The sequence below is a fragment of the Populus alba genome, chromosome 18 (assembly GCF_005239225.2).
Source record: "Populus alba chromosome 18, ASM523922v2, whole genome shotgun sequence".
Lineage (NCBI taxonomy): Eukaryota > Viridiplantae > Streptophyta > Magnoliopsida > Malpighiales > Salicaceae > Populus > Populus alba.
In genome coordinates, this window is record NC_133301.1 from 2,365,381 (window position 1) to 2,391,849 (window position 26,469).

The 26,469-nt window shown below is 33.3% G+C and overlaps 5 protein-coding genes and 1 non-coding gene across 7 annotated transcripts; 4 read left to right on the forward strand and 2 right to left on the reverse strand.

Annotated features, from left to right (window-relative positions):
* Positions 1–291: 291 nt before the first annotated feature.
* On the reverse strand, positions 292–1,432 carry LOC118051235 (protein BUNDLE SHEATH DEFECTIVE 2, chloroplastic). 2 transcript variants are annotated; one of them, XM_035061849.2, is made up of 5 exons: positions 1,330–1,432; positions 1,148–1,251; positions 944–1,007; positions 747–843; positions 292–642 (listed from the first exon to the last, which is right to left on the reverse strand). In XM_035061849.2, the coding sequence occupies exons 1-5, from the start codon at positions 1,388–1,390 to the stop codon at positions 564–566; spliced, it is 405 nt and encodes a 134-aa protein (XP_034917740.1). In that variant the 5' UTR covers positions 1,391–1,432; the 3' UTR covers positions 292–563. The 2 variants fall into 2 exon arrangements, with proteins under 2 accessions (XP_034917740.1, XP_034917739.1); XM_035061848.1 differs by having other exon boundaries at positions 1,148–1,384.
* A 676-nt stretch (positions 1,433–2,108) lies between these two features.
* On the forward strand, positions 2,109–7,223 carry LOC118051225 (DEAD-box ATP-dependent RNA helicase 15). Its single transcript, XM_035061833.2, has 12 exons — positions 2,109–2,253; positions 2,390–2,510; positions 2,647–2,747; positions 3,218–3,390; positions 3,493–3,724; positions 3,842–3,960; positions 4,511–4,567; positions 5,070–5,254; positions 6,021–6,165; positions 6,281–6,364; positions 6,450–6,513; positions 6,882–7,223. Exons 2-12 carry the CDS (start codon positions 2,395–2,397, stop codon positions 6,890–6,892), a joined length of 1,287 nt encoding a protein of 428 aa, XP_034917724.1. The 5' UTR covers positions 2,109–2,253; positions 2,390–2,394; the 3' UTR covers positions 6,893–7,223.
* A 3,733-nt stretch (positions 7,224–10,956) lies between these two features.
* Positions 10,957–13,773, forward strand: LOC118051233 (L-type lectin-domain containing receptor kinase S.7-like). Its single transcript, XM_035061846.2, has 2 exons — positions 10,957–11,814; positions 12,006–13,773. Exon 2 carries the CDS (start codon positions 12,829–12,831, stop codon positions 13,432–13,434), a length of 606 nt encoding a protein of 201 aa, XP_034917737.1. The 5' UTR covers positions 10,957–11,814; positions 12,006–12,828; the 3' UTR covers positions 13,435–13,773.
* LOC118051285 (probable L-type lectin-domain containing receptor kinase S.5) lies at positions 11,328–12,730 on the forward strand. The gene is made up of 4 exons (XM_035061913.1): positions 11,328–11,814; positions 12,006–12,080; positions 12,234–12,366; positions 12,496–12,730. Exons 1-4 carry the CDS (start codon positions 11,328–11,330, stop codon positions 12,728–12,730), a joined length of 930 nt encoding a protein of 309 aa, XP_034917804.1.
* Positions 13,774–14,561: 788 nt separating the features above from the next.
* Positions 14,562–14,633, reverse strand: TRNAG-UCC (transfer RNA glycine (anticodon UCC)). Its single transcript has one exon. It is a non-coding gene; the product is annotated as a tRNA-Gly (tRNA).
* An 8,145-nt stretch (positions 14,634–22,778) lies between these two features.
* On the forward strand, positions 22,779–24,349 carry LOC118051228 (probable sugar phosphate/phosphate translocator At4g32390). Its single transcript, XM_035061837.2, has one exon. It carries the CDS (start codon positions 22,918–22,920, stop codon positions 23,965–23,967), a length of 1,050 nt encoding a protein of 349 aa, XP_034917728.1. The 5' UTR covers positions 22,779–22,917; the 3' UTR covers positions 23,968–24,349.
* The last annotated feature ends 2,120 nt before the right edge of the window (positions 24,350–26,469 follow it).

Below are 26,469 nucleotides of genomic sequence, written 5' to 3' on the forward strand. Positions count from 1 at the left end.
TGCGAGCTCTGACCCTTGGCTTATTAAGCAGGCTGATCTTTCTCCGATTGTTTCTTTCTGGAGATAGCGCTGGATGAAACATAACACGCCAGGTTGCAATCAGAACAATGAGGAGAGGAGATTGTAATATTAAAACCAAAGGATTGGTGCTGATTCATCCTTGTTTCGGGAGTGAGAAAAGGACTAAGAAAGAGAAGACGTGTTGATTAATGATATGTTTTGGGGTCTAAAGCTAGTACGCAAAAATACTAGTCTTGTTTGGATTCTCTAGGACTGCTATCGCAATAAATATTCAGAGTGAAAGGTAGAAACCTCAACTCCTTCCATTACCGAATGATCTGTCTGGTTTTGTACACCAGCAGTTTCAAGAAATATCAGAGTATCTTATGCAAATCAATACAGAATTACATGATATCTACTTTATCATTATATACTGTTGAACCTATACAGAAACAGTCAGGGAGCCCATATTGGATCTTGTTTTTATCCATTTGAACAGATTAAACACATGACTGGCTGCATTTTCATGAATATCTCCATCCAATTGTATCATACAGATGCTTCTACTCATCAAAAGTGCTCATGAAACCACCGATGAATCCAGCTCCATTGCAATTCCCACACAGCATTTCCTTTCTGCCTCTGCAAGATAACTCAACAAATAAGAAGTGATTCATGCGTGCCACAGTCCACAAGATCAAGTACTAATTAAACTCTGTGGTCCTTGGTCTGCGATGAGTACTTACCCACAAAGCCAACATGAATCACCAGCTTTAAATCGGCCATTGAAAAGATCAGCAGAGTTCACTCCACTGCCTTTGCACTGAGAGCACAGAACAGCACCTGGTAATCGGACAACGAAACAAAACTCTAAATCAGTAGCCGCGTTCATGCATTTTCTATCACAATTCTAAGATGGGCTAATTAACTTTAGTTAGCTTACCATTTCCATCACAGTCAGCACAAATCATACTATTCGGCTTCGTGTTTTGATTACCTGGAGCAGCCTATCATCACACTAAATTAATGCAACAAATGAACATATATATGCTCTTGCAAGTCTGAATACTCCACCATTGGAGCTCAGAGAGTCATAATATAAGCAAGACTTGTGATTTTAAACAGGAAGAGTGATATGAACTCTGACCTTAACTCTAACACAGCAACGTCTAGCAGTTGAAGAGTTGTGAAAAAAATCACGGACCCCAAGAATCTTAATTTCTTGCATACCAGAATTGGTTCCATGTATTCCTGTGAAACAAGATTCAGAGTGGATATATAACGCTATACTTGAAGAACATGTCGTATATGGATGTTTGAGACAGTTACCTGAATCTGGTTGCTTGGCTCTAATTGGAGGAACAAATGGTGAGCATGAAGCCATGGCCATAGAAGACAGTTTTGGCAGTGGTTGGCAATCTTGAGGATTAGATCGTGAATAAATGGGCTTCTTGTAGTCTTGGTGGGCTGGGCTATTTTCAATTCAAAATTAGCTTCCACGTGAATTTGTTTTTAGCGAAAAAAGGATAATATTTTTAAAGGATTAAGAAAATCTAGAACCCGGTTTATTAATTTAAAAGAGTTCAATAATCTTAATTAATTTAATAATATAATTTTAAAAACTAATGATAATAAAAAAATTCAAAAAAATAATAATTAAAATAAAATAAAAAATACTTGTTATTAAAAAAATCTCAATGATCTTGTTTATAATAATAATAATAATAATAATAAAGATTAACATAAAAACAAGATTAATATTAAAAAAGATTTTTTACTATTTTTTAATATTATCATATAAAAAATAATGAAAAATATTTTTTAAAAAATTAATTTAATATTTTAAAATACAGGTGTAAACGCAAAAATAGACTTTGCCAAATAAATTGCATTAAAATCCAATCCTGGCTAAAGAAAAAAAAGAAGAAGAAAAAGCGAGTGTAAGAGATAAATCGGAAAAACAAAAAGCTCAATCGAAATTAACGACGAACCACAGGGCCATCAAGGTCAACTCCAACAAAATATCTCCCTGCCTCTCTCTCAATCTCTCACACCCTCTTTACTATAAAAATCATTTACCATCACAGAGCTTTATACTTCTATCTTGTTGCGCTCTACGCTTCGGGCTTTGCTCTCTCTCTTTCTTAACTCTCTTAAAAAAAGTATTTTATTTAAATTTCTCGCTAACCGTTTTACTTTGCAGCAAACCCTAACCCTAAACCCCCAAACCCCGTCTTCATTTTACTTTCACAGGTATTCCCCCTTTCTCTCTCCAATTCACAACTCAATTTCACTGCAAAACCCTAATTTATTAGATCTATCTTCGTTTTCGTTAGAAAACCCAAATTTCATTTACACTAATTTCGAGATCTGTGTTTGTTTGTTGTAGAAATCATGGGTGAAACAAAAGACAACGATGCTTACGAGGAGGAGCTTCTCGACTACGAAGAAGAAGATGACAAAGCACCTGACTCCGTCGGAGCTAAAGTTAACGGCGAAGCCGTTAAGAAGTGAGTTTTTTTTTGTGTTGAAAGGCTGGATTTTTATAAATTTTGATGGAGATTGATAGATCAGTTGTCCAAGCTTGTGTCGTGTAGTTTTGTTTGTGTTTTTATTAACGTTGGTGTTTTATTTTTTGGTGTACAGGGGTTATGTTGGAATTCACAGTTCGGGATTCAGAGACTTCCTTTTGAAGCCAGAGCTTCTTCGGTCCATTGTTGACTCGGGTTTTGAGCATCCTTCCGAAGGTAATCTATTGCTAGAGCTCTTCTGATTTTCTCAATTTTTACTTTAGTATTGTTTTTAATGTACAAGTTTTATTTCTTCTGAGGGATTTGTGTTGAAATTGTGTTTTTTAGCCGTGCTAATAAACTTTGACTATCTGCCCAAAAAAGTATACAGTTTCCAATGACATCATGCATATTAATATATAAATTCAAGTGGAATGCATAGCACCATTTTTTTTTTTTTTATGCTTTTATCTGAATGCGCTAGCACTTTAATTAACTGCATTTGTAGCTTTCCCATGTTCGTTGATGCCTTTTTTGCACCCTTAAATCATTGTGGTGTTTATCTTTTCAGGTAATATACAATTATCACAATCTTGATTTTGGAGCTGTATTCTTCTATGCTAAGCCCTTTCAATTAAAGGATCAGAGAGGTTATGTTTTACTTACCAAGGGTTCCTTCCGTACAATTTTCTTTGGTAATTCATCAGTGCAACATGAGTGTATTCCCCAAGCCATCTTGGGAATGGATGTCATCTGCCAAGCTAAATCTGGAATGGGAAAGACTGCCGTTTTTGTTCTGTCTACTCTTCAGCAGATTGAGCCTACCTCTGGACAAGTTATTGCCCTTGTTCTATGTCACACTAGAGAGTTGGCTTACCAGGTAATTTTAAAGTAACAAACTTGACTTCCCATTTACTTATGATACTTTTGCTCCGTGTTGCAATGCATGTTTCCTCATTTTTTACTATTTTTTACTTAATAGATCTGTCACGAGTTTGAGAGGTTCAGTACTTACTTGCCCGATACAAAGGTTGCTGTTTTCTATGGTGGTGTCAATGTCAAAACTCACAAGGATCTACTGAAAAATGAATGCCCTCATATTGTTGTTGGAACTCCTGGAAGAATCCTGGCACTGGCTAGAGATAAAGACCTTTCTTTGAAGAATGTCAGGCATTTTATCCTTGATGAATGTGACAAAATGCTGGAATCACTCGGTATGTTTTTATCCTAAAATCTTGGCCCAGAGGTCCTTTTTTCTCCATCTTAATTCGATATTAATGTCTTAATCATGCATACTCCTTATTTCTTTGTATAATTGATATTTTCTGCAGACATGAGGAGAGATGTTCAGGAGATCTTCAAGATGACTCCTCATGATAAGCAAGTTATGATGTTTTCTGCAACACTCAGCAAAGAAATCCGCCCAGTTTGCAAAAAATTCATGCAAGATGTAATGTCCTATGGCCAGTTCTACTTGAATTTAGAAGTCTTTTCTTTTTAATATTGCAAGATGTCTCTGTGAGTCTTCTATAGATATTTAGGATTTAGTTCTCCATCAGGAATAGTGATAAGTGGTCACTGTGGGGAAATTGTATTTTGTTGGGCTGGGAATCACAAGCCTCAAGTTTGTGGCAGGTGCTGAAGTGGGGTGTGGTTGTGTCTTTTTTTTTTTGTTTAATTTTTTTTTTACCGCTGCTAGGTTGGGCCCCTTTTTACTTTTTTTTTTTTTGGGGGTGGGGGGGGGGCTTTGGGGAGTGGGAATTTGGTGGATGGGGTGGGGGGTTCTCCTTTATCTGTGGCGCCTTCAGTTGTAAAATAGAGTTCTGTTGAGCTACAGTGGCCTTGCTTGTTATGACTATAAAAAGTATCTGCAAGGAGACAATTCATATGGACCAGAATCTCGATTGAAGGGATGCAAATCCATCTATCATTTCCTTCTGGATAGCATTAGCTTCACGAAGGCTCCTAATATGATTTACTGTGACATTTGTTCCTTTCAGCCAATGGAAATTTACGTCGATGATGAAGCCAAGTTGACCCTCCATGGTCTTGTACAGGTATGCATTCAGATTTGTGTTGTTGTTTTACAGTGGTTTTAAAGGAGCTAGACAATTCCAGGCTACAATGCTATAGAGCTGGGGTTTGAGTGAGAAGATATTGAGGAGAGGGAAAAAATGGGTTAAGAAATAAGAGGGTAGGAAGGAGAAGAGAGGTGGGACAGAGCAGATGTTACAGAGAGATGTAGAATGAGTGAAGAAGATGGAAAGTGGAGATGTGGTCTTACCATATGGAGAGAGGATATAGATTAATGAGAGAAAATAAAGTCTCAAGTATGAAATAAAGGAATTGCATTGAGGCTAGCTTTTCACTGGGGACAGGTCTGGCTCTTTGTGAGAGATGTGTTCATCTTTGAACCTTTAAAACAATGCTCCACATTGAGAAATCCAATTGGTTGGGGGATGGTGATGCCATGCCAATGTTATAATTCTTCTCCTCTTGACAAGACAGTACTATACCAGTTTTTGAACCTCCATCTGACTATCAAAATTGGAATGGCAGCACTACATCAAACTGACTGAGCTGGAGAAAAATCGGAAGTTGAACGATCTTCTTGATGCATTGGACTTCAATCAAGTTGTTATCTTTGTTAAAAGTGTGAGCAGAGCAGCTGAGCTGAACAAGTTACTCGTGGAGTGTAATTTCCCCTCTATTTGCATCCATTCTGGCATGTCACAGGAAGAAAGGTTTGTAGATTTTACATATTATATTATTATAAACACCCTCTGCTGCAGCCATTAATGGTCTTTTTTTCCCTCATGTTGTAATCTACTTTGTTTTGCCTTTGGTTACTTGGTCTGCTGGTGCATTTGTTCTGGACGAAATTTATTGCTTTAATTGATGTCAATGGTATTTCTGTGAATGCCAGTCTAGGGTCATTTGAGAGTTGGGTCGGGTTTGGTGCATGAATCATGTTTTCAGTGTTTGATTATGTTTTATTACCATGGTTTTGGATGTTTCAGAACAACGTAAAAATGGTGTTGGTTTGTTTTTGCAAACCCATGTTTTGAAAAAATCAAAATTTGAGTGCTTCATATATTCCTTTGCCTTGGATGTAGTCTTAGAAACCTCATTTGAGAAGCTAGAATATGCATAGTAAACTTGTTATTTTGTATTGTATTGGTTTGTTTCTTTGGTATGGATTTGATTGTGTATGGAATGTGTGTTGTTGACATGGAATTGAAATTTACTTGGCTTCTTTCTAGGCTATTACACCTTACTTTTCACCATGCATCGGATGCTGTTTTTTTTTATGGGGTTATGTTGATTTTTATGAGCTCATTGAAAATGATTTTTGCGGTTGTTATCTTAGAAGTGACTGTCATTTTAGTGTATTTTAATTTCAATAATATAATGCGCTTCTGTTCTGGCTCTTGGTTAGCATGTGTACTGTAGTTGGAATATAGTTTTAGTAGTGACATGTTCTATATGCTGAATGTATCTCATTTGCAGGTTGATGCGCTACAAGGGTTTCAAGGAGGGTCATAAAAGGATTCTTGTTGCCACTGATTTGGTTGGCAGGGGTATTGATATTGAACGTGTCAACATTGTTATTAACTATGATATGCCAGACTCTGCTGACACCTACTTGCACAGGGTAAATTCAATTGAACTTGTTCAACATATCTGCTTGCTGGCTTTCCTTTCCAGCGCATCATATTTGTTGAAATGTCTTACAGTTGTGCTTTTTTTATTAAAAAAATCCATGACAGGTTGGTAGAGCTGGTAGGTTTGGCACAAAGGGCCTTGCAATTACCTTTGTATCATCAGCTTCCGACTCTGATGTTCTCAACCAGGTCCTGCAATTAATTTTGTTTCATCAAATTGGTAGCGTTTTCTTAAATTTCTTGCTTGTTCTAAAACTTACTATTTTGATTGCAGGTTCAAGAGAGGTTTGAGGTGGATATAAAGGAGCTACCGGAGCAGATTGATACATCTACATATAGTAAGTTTCTCAATGCACATTTTTTTCAAAAAAAAAAAAGTTGTAAGAATTTGTTGTCTTCATTATTTTGTTTTACCTTTTCTATGTTTATCCAAAAAGCAAATAAGAACAGACCCTGCTTTCCATTCTCCTGTCCTTGTTGGCATCTTCTTGTCCTTTTTAAACTTGTGGGATAGTAACAGTAACCAGCAATACTATGAGCGTGCTTGCTGGTTAATTGGGAATTATGAGAGCAACCGTGCAACCTAAATAGGCTTCACCCTTTTGTTATTGGCCTGCAATTTCGTTTCCTAACTCTTTATGTTTATGGCATTGTTGGAATAATATGGCACTATATGCTCATTGTTTGCAAACATTCTCATTTGCAGTGCCATCGTAAAGGAGATTCAATCAGCATATGGTGGTAGTCCCTTTCTATCTTATTTGTTCTGCATACTGCCTAATGGTTTGTATTGGTGAATCTACTCAATGGTGTGTATGCTACTTTTGAACTCCCTGTAGCCTTTGGGAACTCTTGGGGCCGCGCTTTTTTGGACGTGGAGTTTGCGTAACTATTCGCAGTATAACTAGTTTAGATTTGCAGGAGAGCGCCATATTATCTTATGTATTAATGTTTTAGATAAGCTAAAATTGAAATATTTTTAGTGCTTTTTCGCTTTTTTAATGTTAGCTTAGCCTTGGTGGCGTTTGATCGGCAAGGTTTTTATTAAGTTCTTTCTATATAAGGGATTTGCTAGTGGTAACATGAGCGCGAGTGTGCTTTGATTTTATTCGGGTGGTATTAGTAATGGATTGAGCAACGCGTGTAATTAATGTATAGGTAGAGGTGAGATGGGCTAATAAGCATGGAGAGATTCAGCATGGGAGATAAAAGATATAGATTAAATGGATACAAGGTGTTTAAAAATCGTTGTGGTCAAGCATGTCCAATCGGGTCATGGGGTCATTAAATCATCTCAGAATTTACCCCTTCGCTTCCTTTACTCGTCTCTTAATTTGAAGTAGTAGTTGCTTTACATTAGGTTTTGTTGAATACCCGATCAAATGCTGGTCATTCTGTTTAATAGTAGAAAGTCATGTCTGCTTGGTGATGTGTTGTTTTTACCCTTTGATATCAGGGTGAAATGAATGACGTGTTTTGGCTTTTTCCTGTATCTTCATCCTATCGATAATCCTAAACTAAACTAGAGGATTTATTATCTTTACTAATACGAAGCTTGTTATCAAATCTTGATGTATTGATCCTGAGCTGAGGAAATCAGAGTCGGGCGATTAGAATGATTATTTGCTAGTTGCTAGCAGATCAGGTTCACATCTAGTGACTTGAGGCCTTCTATCAACTAAGATTTTGTTTTGAAGTCTTTTCAAGTGTTTAGTAGTATGCTGACAATCTATTTATGTTTAGATAATGTCCCAGTGGATAAATTTGTCTATTAAAAGGGATATGGATAAGACAAACTTGGTTAATTCTTTACTATTTATGTTTTTTATATAATATCTTTTGAAAAGATCAAAACGAGATTTAAAAAAAATAAAATCAGTGGGTTTTATTAGTTACAGGTCTTCTTAGATTTTTATCTTGGTTAGGTTAATTTCTTCTCCATTTTTTTAAAAACCTAAACTCTTGTTATTGATCTATTAATTTGATTGAGTGGTGACCTGACTTGGTAGTTGACTAGGGATATTAAGGGATCTATTAATTTGATTGTGGTGGCGGCCTGACTTGGTAGTTGACTAGGGATATTAAGGTTGGACTTGGTAGCATAGTTATTAAATTCGATTTAGAGATTTACTTGGGTTAAGGGATCAGGTTTTAGGTTTCATGGATTAATTTAAATGTATTAAAAAAATATTTTAAAAAAAAAGTTTTTTTATTTTACATATTAAAAAGATATTATATTAATTTTTTTAAGTTGAAGTATTTTAAAAAAAAAAAATTTTATTCCACATTAAAAAACATAATTTTTTTCTTATAAATATGGAGTATATATATTAAAAGGTTTCAAATTTTATATTGAAAAAATAATATATATTATATATATATAAATATATATATATTAAAAATTTAAATTATTTTTATACATTATTATATCTTCTACACCAGTTTTATAGTGTGACAACATAGATGCAATGTATTTGTGTTCTAATATGATGTATCATGCATGCACAAAACTTATAAAAATTTATTTTTATTTTGTATGGGATCAGATGATGAACAACTGTCTTCAATTTAAACTTGTTTCAAATAGAGATTAACGAGTGCTACAAGGTTTTATCTTTTGAAGACCAACCTTAAGGCACACCACCCTCCCTTATAATTATGGCGGTGTGATTGTAGTATATTTAAATATAATCTTAAATTTGAATTCTTATTACACTCATAATACATGTCTTGTAATACTCATGTAAAATACTAAGAAAATAAAAAAGATTTCGTTTACGACTAGAATTATGAAACTTTATAGTTAAGAAATGGAATTAGACAAGAATTTATTAAAAAATTTTAGATCTAATTGATTTATTTATTAATGAATATAATTTTTTTATATATAAAAATTTGATTAGAAATATAAAAAATAAATAATTAAATTGCTTTTAATTACAATTATCGTGTGACAAGGATGTTTAAGATGACCAATTATTTAATGCTAAATAATTCTTAAAAAATATTATGAACATTAAATTGTTTCTTCAACTCATCATAGGTTATATTGAGATATTAATTAATTCATATCAAAATTGATGATAATTTATGTTGGAAACTAATTTCAATTGTATAGAAATCATGTGCTATGAACAATGAGATTTTAAAATCTGACACATTGTGAGTTGGAGGCTCGGAGTATTGAAACTTGTGACTTTTTTTGGCTAAGTCTCGAGATAATGACTGAAATGTAAAACAAGTTTCTTATCAGGACATGAGATTCTCAATTGTTTAAGTTGACAAATGTAAGAGAAATGCGTGTGAAAAAAGAGATGGGTAATGAGATAGTGTTTGTGTGGAGTACTAAGTTCCGTTTGTTTTCAGAAATTCACTTTTCTGGAAATTATTTTCCTCACTTTTTCATGTTTGGCAAATACATGGAAAGTGAGTCAAAGGAAATTCAATTTCAGTCAAAGAAAAAGGTTAAGTTTAACATAAGTAAAGTGTTTTCCGCTTTTAATTCTTGGAAAACACTTTCCTGATGTGGGCCAATACTGCGTTGTCATGTTTTTTCTGTAACTATTCATGTTAATTGCACTGTTCAGTGAACAGTGCAGTTTAGTGCACTGTTCACTTGCCTGCGGGAACTCTTTTTTTTTTTTTAAGTGTACTATTTTTTTAACATTTTAAAAAAAATAGTTTAGAGTGAATTTTATACCTTAATATTTTATCCAATTTTATTACATGCTAAAAATATTATTAAAACTATAGTTTTTGTCGGATGTATTTCGTACATAATGAAATTATAAATGGATTTCATAGAATAGTAAAAAATATTTCACAAGCTTATTTCTTTATAATATGATATGATATATATAGTTATATTTTATAAAATAAGCTATGTACGAATATAGAATATAATAAAAAAAATTCATCATTATACATTTTAGATTTTTTTTTTATTGTAAGTGATTAAATATTTTATATATATTAGATAAATTTGAAAAAAAAAATAATTTATTAATAAATTATTTTCCAATTCATTTTCCATAATACAACCAAACACTGGAAAGTGTTTTTCATAACACTACCAAACATCGGAAAAATACTTTTTCAGAATTCACTTTTCATGAATTCACTTTTTCTAAGAATTCACTTTTCAAAAAGAAATTATTTTCCTGCAAACAAACGAAGCTGGTAATGAGGTAGTGTTTGTGTGGAGTACTAAGAGTAAGAGTAATATATAGTGTCAAGTATGTTTGGGCGAATTTATCTTTTTACTTGGTAACATATGATATTTATAGATATCAAAAGCCACATAAGCTTACCTGGTGAGAGAAAAAATAATAAAAAAATATTTCATTTCTTAGAACACGAGTCATTGATTAATGTGCCAGCTTGTCTTTGGTCAATACATTGATGCTTGAGAGTAAATTATTGATGGAAAAGGTGCTTATGTTAGGAAAGTTAGTGCAGAGTCAAACTTAAAAACATGTGGATAGCTAGAAAAAGAAAAGATGAAGGAGAACTACTGGTAGCATCAGAGATTAAACCAAAAAATGAAAATGAAAACAACGGAAATACTGAAAAAATAGAAAACTCTGACGAGCAAGTTTTTGATAACAATATCACATCATCCATTTCGTTGGTATTTTCCATCGGTATTTTATATTTGGTAAATGACACGAATGTTCTTATAGAACATGAAATTTAATTCATTGTGCATTCTAGAAAATGAACCAAATCGATCGACGAGTATCTCTGCAATCTTGGGGGGGGAAAATCTGTGGGAGTTTCTTGATAATTCTTCATTCTAAACTGATAAGACCTAAGTAAAACAAATAAGATCGATATTAGAAGTAGTTTCATTTTTTCTTCTCCTGGTGAGTGTTTTGAATTTGTTCTACTTGTCGAATGAGCTTTTGTCTCCATCAATTGTCAATTTTCCAAAACAATGAGAGTGAGAAGATTAGGAGTAATTGCATTTCTTGGGTCTCAAGTATCAAAACAGCGCCGACCACTCACAGCTTTCCAAATGCATACAAAAAGAGGAATTTATATTGTCCAATAATCCGAATCTCTCCTCAAACATCACTGTTTTCAACTAGAAAACAACAATACATTACAACAGACACTTCAGTTGCCTGTAGAATCGAGTCAGGACTTATATATGTGTAAGAAAAATAACAGAAGTCTTGGGCTCTATTCTGTAGCCACAGCAAGGGGTATTCTTCTCTTCCTAATCTGCATCTTTCTCAATGAAGCAGCTCTAAACCAAGCTTCTTTAGATCCCAGTGTGAAGGAGACATCCTTCTCGTACCCCTCGTTCGATGCTGATAGTTGCAATTCTACTCTGATATGTAGGGGCTCAGTAAGCGTTGGCGACAGGAGCTTGAAACTTACACCAGAACCACTGCCAGTCGATTCGAACTCGACACAACCTGTGCTGAAGGACCAGATTGGCAGGGTTCTATTTCATCACCCTGTGATTGCATGGCTCTCGTATATCAATACAACGTTCACAGTCAGGATTTTTGCCTTTCCAAATACGGCCACCAATGGAGATGGGATGGCGTTTATAATGGCTCAGAACAACAGTCCTTCTCCACCTGATAGCGAGGGCTCATATCTTGGAGTCCTGGATAAGTCAACAGAAGGTGAATCTCCACTATAAACTGCATGCATATGTAAGTTTTTTGATCATGTGTTGATGTTGAGCGTCTGCATAGTTTAGTCCATCACAAATCTAAATGCATCAGGAGGAAAATTCATGTAGCACAGTTGTTGATTGATCCTAATCAAGAGCTTAATTCGTAAGAATATTTTCTCTCTGTGAAATGAGAGACAGGTGGTGTTACTCGACAGATAGCTGTGGAGCTTGACACTTACCCGAATGAGTTCGATACAGATGGAAACCATATGGGCAATGGGCATTGATACAGCAAGCATAACAAATCCAGTAGCAGCTAAGAGTCTGAACAGAACAGGCATTTACCTTACAAGTGGAAGAGATATCACGGTTCAAATTGTTTACGATAGCTCGACAGAGGAGCTCCAATATTTGTTGCTTATGCAGGGAACCCACTAGTGAGTTTCCTGAATCAGTCTATTGACATGTCAAAATGGGTTCCGAATTCTGTTTATGTGGGCTTCTCAGCCGCTACAGGGCCTTTCGCAGAGGCTCATGAGGTTTTGAATTGGACTTTTCAGTAAACATCATTGCCAGACTTGAAGAAAGCTTCTGAGAAAGAAAATAGAAAAAGGTTCTTCTTGACTGTTGCAATTGTCGTGGCAGGATTGGGGGTGCTGATACTATTCACTTTACCGCTTGCTTTAAGGGATTTAAGGAAGAGAAAAGAGAGGAGTAAAAGGAGAGCTGAAGTTGAAAGCCGGTCAATGAGAGCAGCAAATGCACCCAAAATGTTTACATATAGACAACTCTCAAAGGCTACTCTTAAATTCAGCAGGGAAAACCTGTTGGGAACTGGTGGTTTTGGAAGTGTTTACAAAGGTATCATTTCCTCGGATCCTCCCATGATCTTAGCAGTAAAAAAGATCTCAGCAACTAGCTAGGTACAAATTATTAACAGGCCTGGCATCAGGCATTACTTTACCTCCATGAGCAATGTGGCCATCCTATTGTTCACCGAGATGTTAAACCGAATAATGTAATGTTGGACTCCGATTTCAATGCTCGATTAGGCGATTTCGGCCTTGCAAGATTGCTCAGCAGCGATTCTGCAGTTACAACAATGCTTGCTGGCACTCCTGGATACTTGGCTCCTGAAGTAGCTTACACAGGAAAGGCTGCACCAGAATCTGATGTCTACAGCTTTGGCATGGTTGTAATAGAAGTCGTGACAGGACAACGCTCAAGGGGTATTTTCGAAGAAAATAGATTACTAGATTATGTATGGAGTTCACATGGAAGAAAAACATTGCTTGAAGGTGTTGACCGAAAGCTAGAAGGCAAGTACGATGAACAACAAGTGAAGAGGACATTACTTGTTGGACTTGCTTGCTTGCATCCTGACGCTAAGACTCGTCCAACTATTAGAAAAGTAGAGCAGATTTTCTTGAACCCCGATGAGCCTCTGATGGAGGTGCCAGAATGGAGGCCAAATGCATTTTTTGTGCCTCTTTCTTCCTCTGCTTCAACCACAAGGTCTGCAACTGATTTTGGGTCTAAAAGTGACGACGATGTCTTGTTGCAGTCAACCCCTGAAGAGATGGTCCTTGATGAGATTGTTGTCCACCATGAAGATTCTGACATATAAAATTGTGCTCTTGTGGGTGTTGAAGATAGAATTTTACTTCCATTTCCTTATTTCCATCTGCATTTTGTGTACGTTTTTCAGCTGTTAATTTTATCATTTACACTTGGAAAGAAGCTGACAGAGGACTATAATCAAAGACTAGCAACAGATGTAATTCTCTTACCTCCAGCCATACAGAAGTAGTTTCACTTCCAGTGAAGAGGTTTTGACCAGCAAAAATGGTGTCTCCTTGCTTCACTGCCTGCAAGACCAATTTGATAGTTACAAAAATTGTATGAAAAAAATAAATATATTACATAAACACACGTACAATTCCTTTGATCAAAAAAAGAAAAGCCAACACGCTTAATTTTAAGATTTGTGGATAGATCAGTTTATTATAAGAAATAATTATATATATAAAATACTTTCATTTTAGACTTTGTAGATTTTGCAATGTTCCACTTTGGTCCCTATAGATTGAAATTTTGCAATATTAACTCTTCAGTTTCATACAAGTTCCAATTATGTCTTTTGTTGTTAAAGTTTGGTTTGATGATGCTGTTGGCTTTTGCAATTGTTGTGGCTCTAATGACATTGTTTGACGATGACAATAAATTATGATGTGTTTTTCCTATAAATACCTTATACATAATTTTTTTTTTCCTTCACAATATATCAGAAAAGAAGTTATATATATAAAATGCTATTTTTTTAACATTTTTTTTCTCCTATCTTTTCTCTATTTAAGAAGCTGTTTGGGAATGCAGTGCAAACCGTGTTCTCAAAAAAATTTTTTTTTTTTTACTAAAAATAATTTTTTTTGTATCTTTTGGATTGTTTTGATGTGTTGATCTCAAAAATAATTTTTAAAAATAAAAAAATATCATTTTAATATATTTCGATATAAAAATACTTTGAAAAACAACCACAATTATACTCCTAAATAAGCCCTAAAATATAAAACAAAAAAAATCCGAAAAGGTGATCTTGTCTTAATTGACATCAGCTACTTAACAACAAAGCTCTATATTGAAATTTTTTGGAAAATCTGGATTGAAAGTAAGAGGTTTAACACTACAGGGGCCAAAATGAAACCTTAAAGGAAGAGTTTAGTGAGATCAAATAGGAGAAAAGAAATGCAAAAGTGCGTCTGCCGGGAGTCGAACCCGGGTTTATTGCTTGGAAGGCAATTATCCTAACCGTTGGACTACAAACGCCTGCTGATGTACTGTTAATATATATTTTAGATATAACAGTATGATACATATGAGCTATCGTCAAGAAACGGACAGAGAAGAAAGCAAAGGCCGGCTGTAGTGTTAGGATGTTGAAAACATGGTACAAAATAAAAATAAAATAAATGAGATCAAAGTACAATTCGAGAATCCAAGTCAAATTCTTGGCTATAGACTCCCTTTCATGTCTCTTTCTTCCCTTTCAACGTCGTTTATCTAACCACCCACCAGGTAACTGTGACGGTCCGGCAGTGCATGAAGGAGCAAGACCCAAGTTGAAGCTGGAGAAGAAATGAGGGAGGCGTGTTGGAAAAGACTACCTACAGCAAAAAGATAAGATGAGCACGTGTATGGTCAAGATTGGTTAAGAAGTATTTACATGGAGGGCTGAGATAATGAAGTTCCTGTGACTTACAGTTGGCAGGGAATAAGTTCAAAGATAAACAGCACCGTTTAGAAGAAGAAAAGGAATTCAAATACAAAATAGATAAATAAATACAGTTGGGAAGCCCATCTGTTATTTCTAATTTTCAACTAACCGAGAATTATAATAAAAAGGGAGGAAATGGTTGCAGATAAACAGGAAATTGCTTTGAAGCAAATCTCATTCACTCAAAGGCTCGGGTTACCTCAAAGTTGCCCAGAAATTTAGATTAGAGTTTACCTACGTTGCATTGTTCTTTCAATTCAAGTTCTTTAAAATATTTCGTTTCATTTGTTATTTTAATATCTCCAGTTTTTACATTAAGGCTCAGGTACAAGAAAAGCAATAAGAATTCCAGAATCTTTCCCTTAATTATCAAGTCCATTACAGTAACACCTCCTCTCGCTCATTCACACATGAGACCCTTTTACTTGTGTCTATCTCCATTGATCATTTTGATGAAAAGAAGATGTCTTTTGCTGTTTCTTCGAGAGAAAGAACACAAACTTTCTGCTGTACTTTTCAATGTAACTAGTTGGTATTTAATGTTTGCTTGAGGTATATAGTGATCTATAAAAGGGAGGGGAGCAAGTTTGATTACTAACTGGGAAAATGCGTTTCCCATTTTCTGTAAGTAAGGACACATTTGTTAGTTTCGTAATTTTGATCTCTCTCTTTAGTTTTTGCCACAGCTTTCATGTCTCTCCAGTGCAATGCATGCAACGCGTGTCTTTAATTGGTGCATCATGCCCTGCGTCCGATGAGGAGTCTCGATGAAACAGCTTCATTATTCAATGTAGATGATGATATAGTGAAGAGAACCAGTGATGGTTTTCTGGTTATGATAAACTGCAGCTGTCTGGCTGAGAACAGATTCTTCACCTGGCACTTCGACTAGGTACGAGGTCTAAAGGGGGGATATTTGGGAGACCATTTCGTTGAGATTTGGTTCATCTGTGGTTGTAATGCCAGAAAAGGTGTTGATTCCATCGCTAGTAGTGACTCTTGATCTTTTATGTAGCTGTTCTAACAATGCAGACATGGTAATCTGCAAGCTGGTTCCACATGGAGATACTCTTCTTACAATATGTTCTCGGTTTAGAGCTAACACAGCCATATTGAATAGGCTAGACAATCCAGGAAGGATCAGATATTTTGTCTATCCCAAAACCAGGTAAGAAAAGTGATTTTTGCTTTTGGGATTGATGATTAGTGTAATCTAAGACTAGTTTTTTGTTTGTTCAGTAAATTAGCGTGGAAGAATGACTTGTTTGCAGCCCGTGTGAGACATGGAGTAAAACACAGATTAAGATGGTGGGAGTCTATTGTTTCATATGATAAATATGTCAGTGTCTTTGATTGGTTACTTGAACATGAACAAGAGCTGCCGTCTGAATTACATGTTGTTTGATTTGCTCTTAATTTGGTCATTATCTAACAGTAAAGAGTTAGAATTTCAGAGGATATGAGGTAAAACAGTAGTTCTTGCCTTTTTCTCTCTTGTTTTACAAAGCTAGTGTTTTCCATTAATCTTCATGGACTGAAATTAAAAGAATAATTAGTTTTTTTTTTTTTAATTTCATCTTACAATATTGAATTATTTGGGAATTGAATTTAATGACATGTTTCAATTATTTTTTTATTGGGTTATCTTAATCTCATAACCTAGATCGTGATTTTGATAGGTTAACTTAATTGGTTCGAGTCTTTATTTACATTTTTTTCAATTGATTTTTTTCTTAATTTTATCCTTTTATTTTAAATTTATTGACAATTAATCTTTATAATTTATTTTCTATGAGTTTATTATAGTCTCATGACTCAAATACAAGTTAACTCAAATAAATCTGAATCAATTAAATATGTTGTTGTCTTAGTATTTGTACATGAAAAATTTATCTTAAATATTTACTTTGAGTCAAACTATGTTTTTATTAGTTATTCAGGTTGTTTTTAAACCTATCAAAGTGACCAAGTTACATGTTTTAATTTGTTTCTACTAGAAAAAATATAAACAACGCCTAGACATTTTTTTACGTTGAAATATTTATTTTCAAATAAGATTGCTAAAAAATAATAGTTAATTTGTTTTCTCAAAAAATAGTTATTTTTTTACCCAACTTAAATAAAAAAAATAAGCTTAATTAATAAAATAATCATAATGATATAACTATAGTTAACTAAATATAAAAATTATTACTAGCCGACACAATAACTAAAGCAATTGAGAAAAATAGAAAAGGGATGAATGAATGAGATGTCGGAGATACTCTATTACAACATTCCTATAACTATTGAAAAGCTTTAGAAGAGATAGAATCCATAAATATTAAAAATAAAATATTATTTTAATTAATATGAAAGTTAGAATCGTATATCTAAATTAATTTTATAAATTCTGAAATTAATAACTATATAAATCATCAATAATTATAAAATTTATAAAATTTAAATTGATAAACTTAAAAAAAAAATTAGAACTTAAATAATTAAGTTATTCTCAGAATTAAAAATAAAAATAATGGCATGTTTGTTTTTTTGGCTCGTGTAACACGCGCCAGACTAAAAAAGAGCATGCCAATGTGCGTATCGCACGGGACGGTAAAAAATAATTGCTGACAAGTAAAGCATATGCCACTTGTGCGTCCTCGCAATATTATTTTGGAAATTAAGTTTTCTACTGTGCTATTTTGAATATTTTTTCACCCACTTGCTATTTATTTTAAGAAAAAAAAAAAAAAAAACTGGTGAGCTCATACCCAATTTGACAAATTGCACAATTTACGAGCCTTAAAGATCACCGCAGTCAAAGCCAAAAGAGACTCCTATAAATAAAATTTATTCGAATCAACGGGTTCCCTCTGATCCATTTGTGGTCGAAATGCTGACTACGGTTATTTTTATTTGTTTTTGTATTTTAAATTTTTTTTTATTTTAAATTAATATTTTTTTATTTTTTAGATTATTTTAATGCATTGACATTAAAAATAATTTTTAAAAATAAAAAATATTATTTTAATATATTTTTAAATAAAAATTACTTTAAAAAATAACGGTAATTATATTTTGGTACTGTGGTCCCTTGAATAGCAATACGTGTAAACTGGATTTGGTCTTGGTTCTCTATCGACTTCGTCCAACCGTAGAAGAAATGGGCAGTGGCCTAAACTTGGTCCAATCCAATTGGTCAGGAACCTGACCAATAGAGCATGGACTAATTCAAAGCCTGAGAGGTGGAGACCACACGCATGAAAAAGTCTAAAGTCTTTAACTACGTTAGGTATTTTTCGTGGAATATTTTACCAAACCCTTTTGTTTTCAATTAATTCAGACTCCGCCCTGCGGGCAGTATTCAACTTAATAATAGTCGATATGCTCTGACAAGTATTTACAAGTACAACCCTATCTTCACAGTTTTTTTTTTTTGTTTTTTTTTTTAATTAATAGCTTAGCATTAATGATTTCATGTCGGAATTTGTTTGGTGAGCATTTACAGATTTTTTTTTTCAAAGCAATTACAGTTATTTTTTAAAATATTTTTTATTTAAAATAATATTTTTTTTGTTTTTAAAAAATTATTTTTGATATTAGTGTATTAAAATAATAATAAAATATTAAAATAATATTAATTTAAAAAAATTAAATTTTTTAAAAATATAAAAACAATCAGGAAAATTCCTGTACAATCCATTCATAATTACAGCGTTTGCTTGAGCAGTGTATTCCATTTAAAAGAAAAGGAAGCACACCAGTCATGCATTAACAACACTTTAAGTGTTACCACGTTCCGCACATTGGATCAAGTCCTTTGTATCACTCATGGAATATTAATGATGGTTTCATTTCAGTCCTTTAAGTTTTGTGGATTAATCTTATTGACTTGAGTTAGTTTTTTTATTTTATTTTTAATTAATTTTTTTTTCAACTTTATCTTTTAATATTAAGTTAATTAGGAATTGGCTTTCATAATTATTTTTTTATTTATTTTTTATGAGGTTATCACGATTTCTTTATCTGGATCGCGAGTTTTGCTAGTTAGCCAAGTTGATTCGGGTTTTTGTGTTATTTTTTTAATTTCATCATTGAACATTAGATTGATTTGAAATTGAACTTATAGTTTTTCTCGATTTGTTTTATATAGAGTTATTTTGGTTTCCTGACTCGAGTTCGACAAGTTAATCCAAATTAAATTGGGTTATTTTTTTTTTTTAATTTAACCCTTCAATATTGGTTGATTGAGAATTGAATTTCATAATTTTTTTATTTACTTTCTATGAGGGGTTATTACAATCTTATGACCCGGGTCACAAGTTAGCTCGGTTGACACAGGTTTTTTTATTCTTTTTTAGTTGATTTATTTTAATTTCATCCATAATATTGGGTTGATTGAGAATTAACTTTCATAATTTTTTTGGTTTGCATTCTACAAGGTTATCAATCTCGTGTCCCGGGTCATGTGTTTGGATAGTTGACTCGAGTTTTTTTTTTGTTTTTTTTAATTGATTTTTTTATAAATAATTTCATCATTTAAATTTAGGTTGATTGAGAATTGAACCTCATGATTTTATTTTAACTTGTTTTCTATAAGGTTATCCTAGTCTCATAATCCAAGTTTAGCAGCTTAACCCAAGTTGACTTTATTCATTTTTTCAGTTAAATTTTATTTTCAATTTTATTCTTCAACATTAGATTCACTAGAAGTTTGATTTAATATTTTTTTAAAATTTATTTTCTATAGAATTATCAGGATTTTATGATTTGGGTAGCAACTTTGATAGATTAGTTCGAGTTGGTCCAAGTCAATATAATATATTATTGTTTTAATATTTAAATAAATATATCCTTTTGATTTTTGTTTTAGTTAATTATATTTTTATCGATCATTTGAGTTGTTTTTTAACTTATCAAGTTAACAAAATCATATCAAATCAATCCTTAAAATCATATCAAATCAATCTTTGTATGGTTTTAATTTTATTTTTTTTGTTTAAAAAATACATAAATAAAATACATCCAAATTTTTTTTATCCGACCCTCGACATAATACATGGGAAATGATCTTGCTCTATTCTAAAAGGAAAAGTTATTGTGTGATTATGAATTAATGGACCCGGTTACATCCTCCCTCTCCCTTGTACAAAATGGTCCCGCCTTTCCCGGCCCGTAACAAAGCTTTTCTAATGTTTCCATGACCTTCGTCTTTAATGAGTTTGGCAGCATTAAATTTGCATCAACCTAGTAGCAGGATAACAAAAGTCATGACAAAGAAAGCTTCGAATCCCAATTAAAAGTGCCCATCCAAGATTTAATATGGCAAGTAGTTTTGATTTTTTTTTTTAATTAACATGGATATTTAGATTAATTTATATATATCTCAAATAATTTTATAAATTTTTATATCATAAAAAAGATGAAGATATATAATTGCACCGTTATCAATAAATAATATAAGCAGCCCCATTAATATAAATTAATATCAAAACACTCAACTTTGAAAATAGAAAAACTTTGGATACTTTGAAAGTATTTGGAAGTATAATAATAGTTGTTTTTTAAAATATTTTTTTATTAAAAAATATATTAGAATAATATTTTTTATTTTTTTAAAATTATTTTTGATATCAGCACATAAAAAAATAAAAAAAAACACAAAAAAATATTAATTTAAAACAAAAAAATATTTTTTTAAAAAATATATTTTTAAAACGCAAATACAAATATACCTTTAATGCATCATTACCTATCATAAATAAATACAATTCTCCAAACAAGATTATAATCTTTGCTAACTTTTTGCTGAGAAAACATTACGTACGTGCATCCAAGAAGTGGAATGAAGACATGGTTTCCTTCTAAATCAACCATTCGAAGTCCCACCTCCCTTCATTTGGTTTGAAGCAAAATCTTGCTCAGTCCTCCCACAATTAAGCTCGAAACTATACAATTAAGCCATCGATAGAGTCACACACTTGCATTATTAGATGGCATTTATTTACATACAAGCTCGCTTTTCCTCGACTCAAAGCAGGACTTATCATGCCTGCTTCATTTTCTGTCCTAATAAAAACTCAAAAAAATTTCTAAAACTCACAGTTTTTCTCCCACCATTAGAGTAATGAAACCCCATTTGGTACAAAACTTAAATTACGGTTATATTTGTTTTCTGAAAAATAACTTTTTAAAAATAATTTTTTAAATTTTTCTATGTTTGTTTGCTATTATACAAATTAGTTAACAGAAAACACTTTCTAGTCAAAGAAAAATTTAGCTTGGTTTCCAGGAAAGTATTTTCCTGAAAAATTATATTATTTTGATTTGATTTCTATTAGTTTGATTATTATTTATTTTATTTGAAATAATTTATGAAATTATATATATTTTTTAATTTCATTCTCATTCAACTTTTCAATTTATAAGATTTGTTCCTCATTATTTTAATAAACTTGCAAAAAATAAAACATTAATAAGTTATTTTTCAACTCATTTTCCATGACATAACCAAACACTGGAAAGTGTTTTCCTACTTATTTTTTATTATACAACCAAACATAAAAAAATAATTTACTTTTTCATAATTCACTTTCCTGGAATTCATTTTTTTTTAAAAAAACTATTTTTCAGTAAACAAACGGGGCTAAAAGTTGAACGAGTTAATCTAAGTAAATAAAAGTAATATTATTTAAAAAAATAAAAAAACATTGATTTTTTTAATAAAAAAAGTCTCAATTCGACTTGATAGACCAGATTAAATTTAATGACTTTACCTGCAATATATTTTGATTAAATAGATTTTTAGCACTATTTCTTTTCTCTTTGTATATATAAATATAAACCCGCACAATCTCAAAAAGACTTTTAATGTCTTTTTCTTCCTTTGTTTAGAAAAAAAACATGTGTTATTAGATACCAAAACATAACTTTTTATTTCCAATTTTAGAAGAAAAAGATCTGTTACTCTGTTTAAACTTCCAATCAATAAATAAATCCTTTTTTTTGTTTTAAAGTAGAATTGTAATTAAAGGGAAAGGTGAGGGTTTATTAGGAAAGAAAGGAGGCTTTTCGTGTTCATTTCATTTTTTGAAGCAAAGGGTCGGTCACACTTGACTAAACACGCGCACGTCACACTAGTTTTGCAAGGATAGCCAGCACCGCACACGATGCTGCCTCACGTGATGAGTAGAATATTATTTTTTTGGAACCGTTATTTCCCCCAAAACAAGCGTTTTTCCTATTTTATTTCCGAATCTAAGGACTTGATTGAAACTTCCAATTTTATTTTCACTTTCCTTATCCCCTTCTCCAAACAAAAATTGCCCTCGAAAATGGGCCTTTTTGCATTGAAATTAATTTAATGGTATCGTGGTAAAAATAATTATTTGATCAATTAATTAATTTTTTTTTGCCTAAGAATGATAAGAAAATAACTTTTTAGCTATAAAAAAATAATTATATTTGATTAATGCAAGTGTCGATCAGCTTGAAAATAATTAATGCTCACAGATTTAGCATTTCTTTTATTTTATTTTTTATATGAAGAACCCTACAACAAGTGATTAATCCTATTATTAAATACTATAAAGTAAAAACAATAAAAAAAATAAAAAATATTAGTAAAAATAAAAAAATATTACAGAAATGTAGTCAAACGAAAAAAGCCCAAGCCCACAATCCATACATCGGGTAGAAGCGCACACTCGAAGATTGCCACCTCTATCTTCTCTACATCAACAACCCCAAACCCTCACCTTCTCCATCTCCACACCACCATTCTCTCCCCTGCCACACCTTTCCTCCCAAATCTCTCCACCGCCGTCCCACGGCAGCTTCACTAAATCAGCCAAAATGGGCAAGGGTGGATCCCTGAGTGACAGTGTTCTGAAAAAGATCTTGCTTTCCTACACCTATGTAGCCATCTGGATCTTCCTCTCCTTCACTGTTATTGTTTACAACAAATACATCCTTGACAAAAAGATGTATAATTGGCCATTCCCAATTTCTCTAACCATGATCCACATGTCTTTTTGTGCCACTCTTGCTATCCTTCTCATTAAAGTTTTCAAATTTGTTGAACCTGTCTCTATGTCAAGAGATGTTTATCTCAAATCTGTTGTCCCCATCGGTGCTCTATATTCTCTCAGTCTTTGGCTTTCTAACTCTGCTTATATTTACTTATCTGTTTCTTTCATTCAGATGTTAAAAGCCCTGATGCCTGTTGCTGTTTATTCTATTGGGGTTTTGCTCAAAAAAGAGAACTTTAAGAGTAATACCATGGCTAATATGTTGTCAATCTCTTTTGGGGTTGGGATTGCTGCTTATGGTGAGGCAAGATTTGATACTTGGGGGGTTATTCTTCAACTTGGTGCTGTAGCTTTTGAGGCTACAAGATTGGTAATGATTCAAATCTTGCTTACATCTAAAGGAATCACATTGAATCCAATTACTTCTCTTTACTATGTAGCGCCTTGTTGTTTGGCTTTCTTGTTTATCCCATGGATTTTCGTGGAATATCCTGTTTTGAAGGAGACTTCAAGTTTTCATTTTGATTTTGTCATCTTTGGGACCAATTCTTTGTGTGCTTTTGCCTTGAATCTCGCCGTGTTCTTGCTTGTGGGAAAGACTTCGGCGTTGACCATGAACGTGGCTGGTGTGGTTAAGGATTGGTTGTTGATCGCCTTCTCTTGGTCCGTTATTAAGGATACTGTGACCCCCATCAATTTGTTTGGCTACGGGCTTGCGTTCTTGGGCGTCGCATACTACAATCACGCTAAGCTGCAGGCTATGAAGGCAAAAGATGCACAGAAGAAGGCTCAGGAGGCTGATGAGGAGGCTGGAAGGTTGTTGGAGGAGAGGGAAGTTGAGGGAAATGTGAAGAGAATTGAATCGGAAGACTAACTTTTCATTATAAAGAGTTTATTTAGTTATAAGGATTGGATGAAGAGAGTATGAAAATAAGAGCAGAAGGGAGAAATGGACTACAAAGGATTGGTGTTGAAACGAAGGGAGTTTTATGCTTCTGTTTGCCTTTGGTCATTCGGTATGTTGGTTTTAGGTTTATGTTTGTCATATGCTAGTTATGAGTCTTAGTCAGTTAAATGTTAGGGATTTGAGATCTGCATTTGCTGGCTTTGCCGAATTACATCTCTCAACAGAGGATGAATCTCAAATGCCTGTATTTTAATTTTTGTTTTTTTTACCTTCTGATCATTTATATTACTGGTGCCGATGTAGGAACATCTTTTATTGATGAAGTGTTTTTAGTTCTTATTTATTCTTAGTACTTTCTTCTTATGGATTTTTTTTTCTTTTCTCGACACAATGCTATTGTGGAGATGCTATGTTTACATCACAGGTGGATCCTATTGTGGTTTGAATCACACTTTGCTTTCTTTTTTGATGCATTGTGCATTGATCTGTGCAATTTTGCCAGTTGAAGCTGTGCATCTTCGGGGATGCGAAAATGCAATCTTTGTGAACTGTGGAGTTATTTACTAATCAATATAGATAAATCACTGTTTTTGCTAGGAAACCATTAATTTATCTGAAGTCAATTGCATGTGGATCAACCTTATTTACTGCCAACAATGGGAAAATGCCTTTGGTCTGCAATTAGATGTGGTGGAGGCTGGCCACCCTGATTCTTGCTGCCAGCTGTTCTTGCACACAGGTTAGATTGGCCCAGCTTGGGCATATATGGCCCTAGGTTACCACGAGCCAAGTTGAGCCAATGCTGATCCCTCTAATTCCGGCGAGGTTAGATCGGCAATCACTTGTCTTGCCACGTCATGTCGAAATCATCGATTCAAAATGGAAACTCTAACCATAGTAAATGGCATTGTTGTTCAGTATGAACTAAGAATTTATCTATGATGAAAGTCAAAAGTCCTTCTAAGAAAACGACAGTGAAAGAATTCACCCAGAACGAGGAACACGGAAATCAGACTTTGTTTGTCAAATGCAATTTTCTTGCATTTGGACATAGGGGGCTCTGGCGAGGACTGTGCTTTGGCAATTGTCATGTCGTCAGATGAGTGTTCCCCATCTCCTGGAACTTGGTAGCCCTGGTAAAACCCCAAGCTCATCGCAAGGTCTGACATGTGCTGGATCAGATCTGCATCTTTCTGATCTTAAGTTGCTTCGATTATGGAATTTGAAAGCATTTTTATATCTTCGATGAACCATCTGCTACGCATAATAAAGAAATGGATTTGACAAAGTGAATTGTACACATTCCAATCCATAAACCTGAACCTTCCAGCTCACGGGGCCTCTACTTGTGTCCTTAACAGCTAGACTAATGCCTCTGTAGCTTGGTTAGTGCAAGGGAATAGTCAAGGTCATCGATGTTCTAGGGCAATGCATGAATCGTGAAGCCAGTGACATAGGAGCTCGTCAATGAGGCAAGAACTCCCCAGCAATGTAAATTTTCGAAGCAATTTCTGTACCCTTTTCCATAAAGAGCCTGTATGTCATGATGCTTTGGTCAATTGACTCATGGAAAAGCGTAGGATTGTTCAATCACTTTTCTCTGCCTTTTATAAAAAAAAAACATGTACAAAAACAAACCACTCATGTCGTTTGGTTTTGTCCTTGGAAGAACATGGGGAGGAATACTGTAACAAAAGGCAGTAAAATTGAGAAGATGACAGCGCCGGTGAAAAAACAACTTCAGTCGTCCACGGCAATGAGACATGTCCTTCCTTTCTTTTGCTTGACTTTGCTCGCCGGCATTGCTTGAGTGTTTTCCGGTTCTATTTATTGATATTATCCTTTGATTATTAACTAGTGCAAAGACCACTTCCTAGGGGGATTTGAAGATAAAGAGCCTTCCTTCAAGTCTTGACTAAATCATACCCACTGCTTTGCCAACAGATCTGGGAATTTGAGAGTTAACGTTTCTGTATCCCGATTAGGAAGTTCAAGTTTTGTACCTGCCTTCCGCGTTGGGGCGGTTTTATGTTTAAATAAAGCAGCTATAATTTTTAAAATATTATTTTCATAATTTATTTTTATGGAACATATGTTTAAAAAGTTTTTAAAAAAAATGTTATAAACGCATGCGGCCTAAATAGTAAAGGTAGTAAAAGATAACAAATAATAAATTTGTATTTTTTTTTAAATTTGAGTTAAATAAAAAAAATAGATTACCAATAAAAATTATTTTTTTATTGAATTGAGAGACATAAAAAGCATTGAAAAAATAATAATAATAATAATTCGAATATTGTGGATTAACTTGTTAAGCCTGCCATTTGACAAATGAACTTAATTGGACTCAATAATTTATTTTTTTAATTTTTTAAACCAAATATAAAATAACAAAAAAAAACAAGAGGCACAATTATGTAGGCCTCAACATATATAAAAAAAAAAAAAAACAGCACAACCCCTATGTGT

Bases quoted from the DNA above. Each gene is read 5' to 3' on its own strand.
- LOC118051225 (XM_035061833.2), top strand. From the start codon at position 2,395: ATGGGTGAAACAAAAGACAACGATGCTTACGAGGAGGAGCTTCTCGAC. The intron at 3,725-3,841 runs GTATGTTTTTAT...TATTTTCTGCAG, and splicing joins CAAAATGCTGGAATCACTCG to ACATGAGGAGAGATGTTCAG. The intron at 6,365-6,449 runs GTCCTGCAATTA...TTTTGATTGCAG, and splicing joins ACTCTGATGTTCTCAACCAG to GTTCAAGAGAGGTTTGAGGT.
- LOC118051285 (XM_035061913.1), top strand. From the start codon at position 11,328: ATGTGTAAGAAAAATAACAGAAGTCTTGGGCTCTATTCTGTAGCCACA. The intron at 11,815-12,005 runs GTGAATCTCCAC...AATGAGAGACAG, and splicing joins CCTGGATAAGTCAACAGAAG to GTGGTGTTACTCGACAGATA. The intron at 12,081-12,233 runs GCAATGGGCATT...TTGCTTATGCAG, and splicing joins TACAGATGGAAACCATATGG to GGAACCCACTAGTGAGTTTC.
- LOC118051228 (XM_035061837.2), top strand. From the start codon at position 22,918: ATGGGCAAGGGTGGATCCCTGAGTGACAGTGTTCTGAAAAAGATCTTG.
- LOC118051233 (XM_035061846.2), top strand. From the start codon at position 12,829: ATGTTGGACTCCGATTTCAATGCTCGATTAGGCGATTTCGGCCTTGCA.
- LOC118051235 (XM_035061848.1), bottom strand. From the start codon at position 1,384: ATGGCTTCATGCTCACCATTTGTTCCTCCAATTAGAGCCAAGCAACCA. The intron at 1,008-1,147 runs GTCAGAGTTCAT...GTGTGATGATAG, and splicing joins GTTGCTGTGTTAGAGTTAAG to GCTGCTCCAGGTAATCAAAA. The intron at 643-746 runs GTAAGTACTCAT...GTTATCTTGCAG, and splicing joins GATTCATGTTGGCTTTGTGG to AGGCAGAAAGGAAATGCTGT.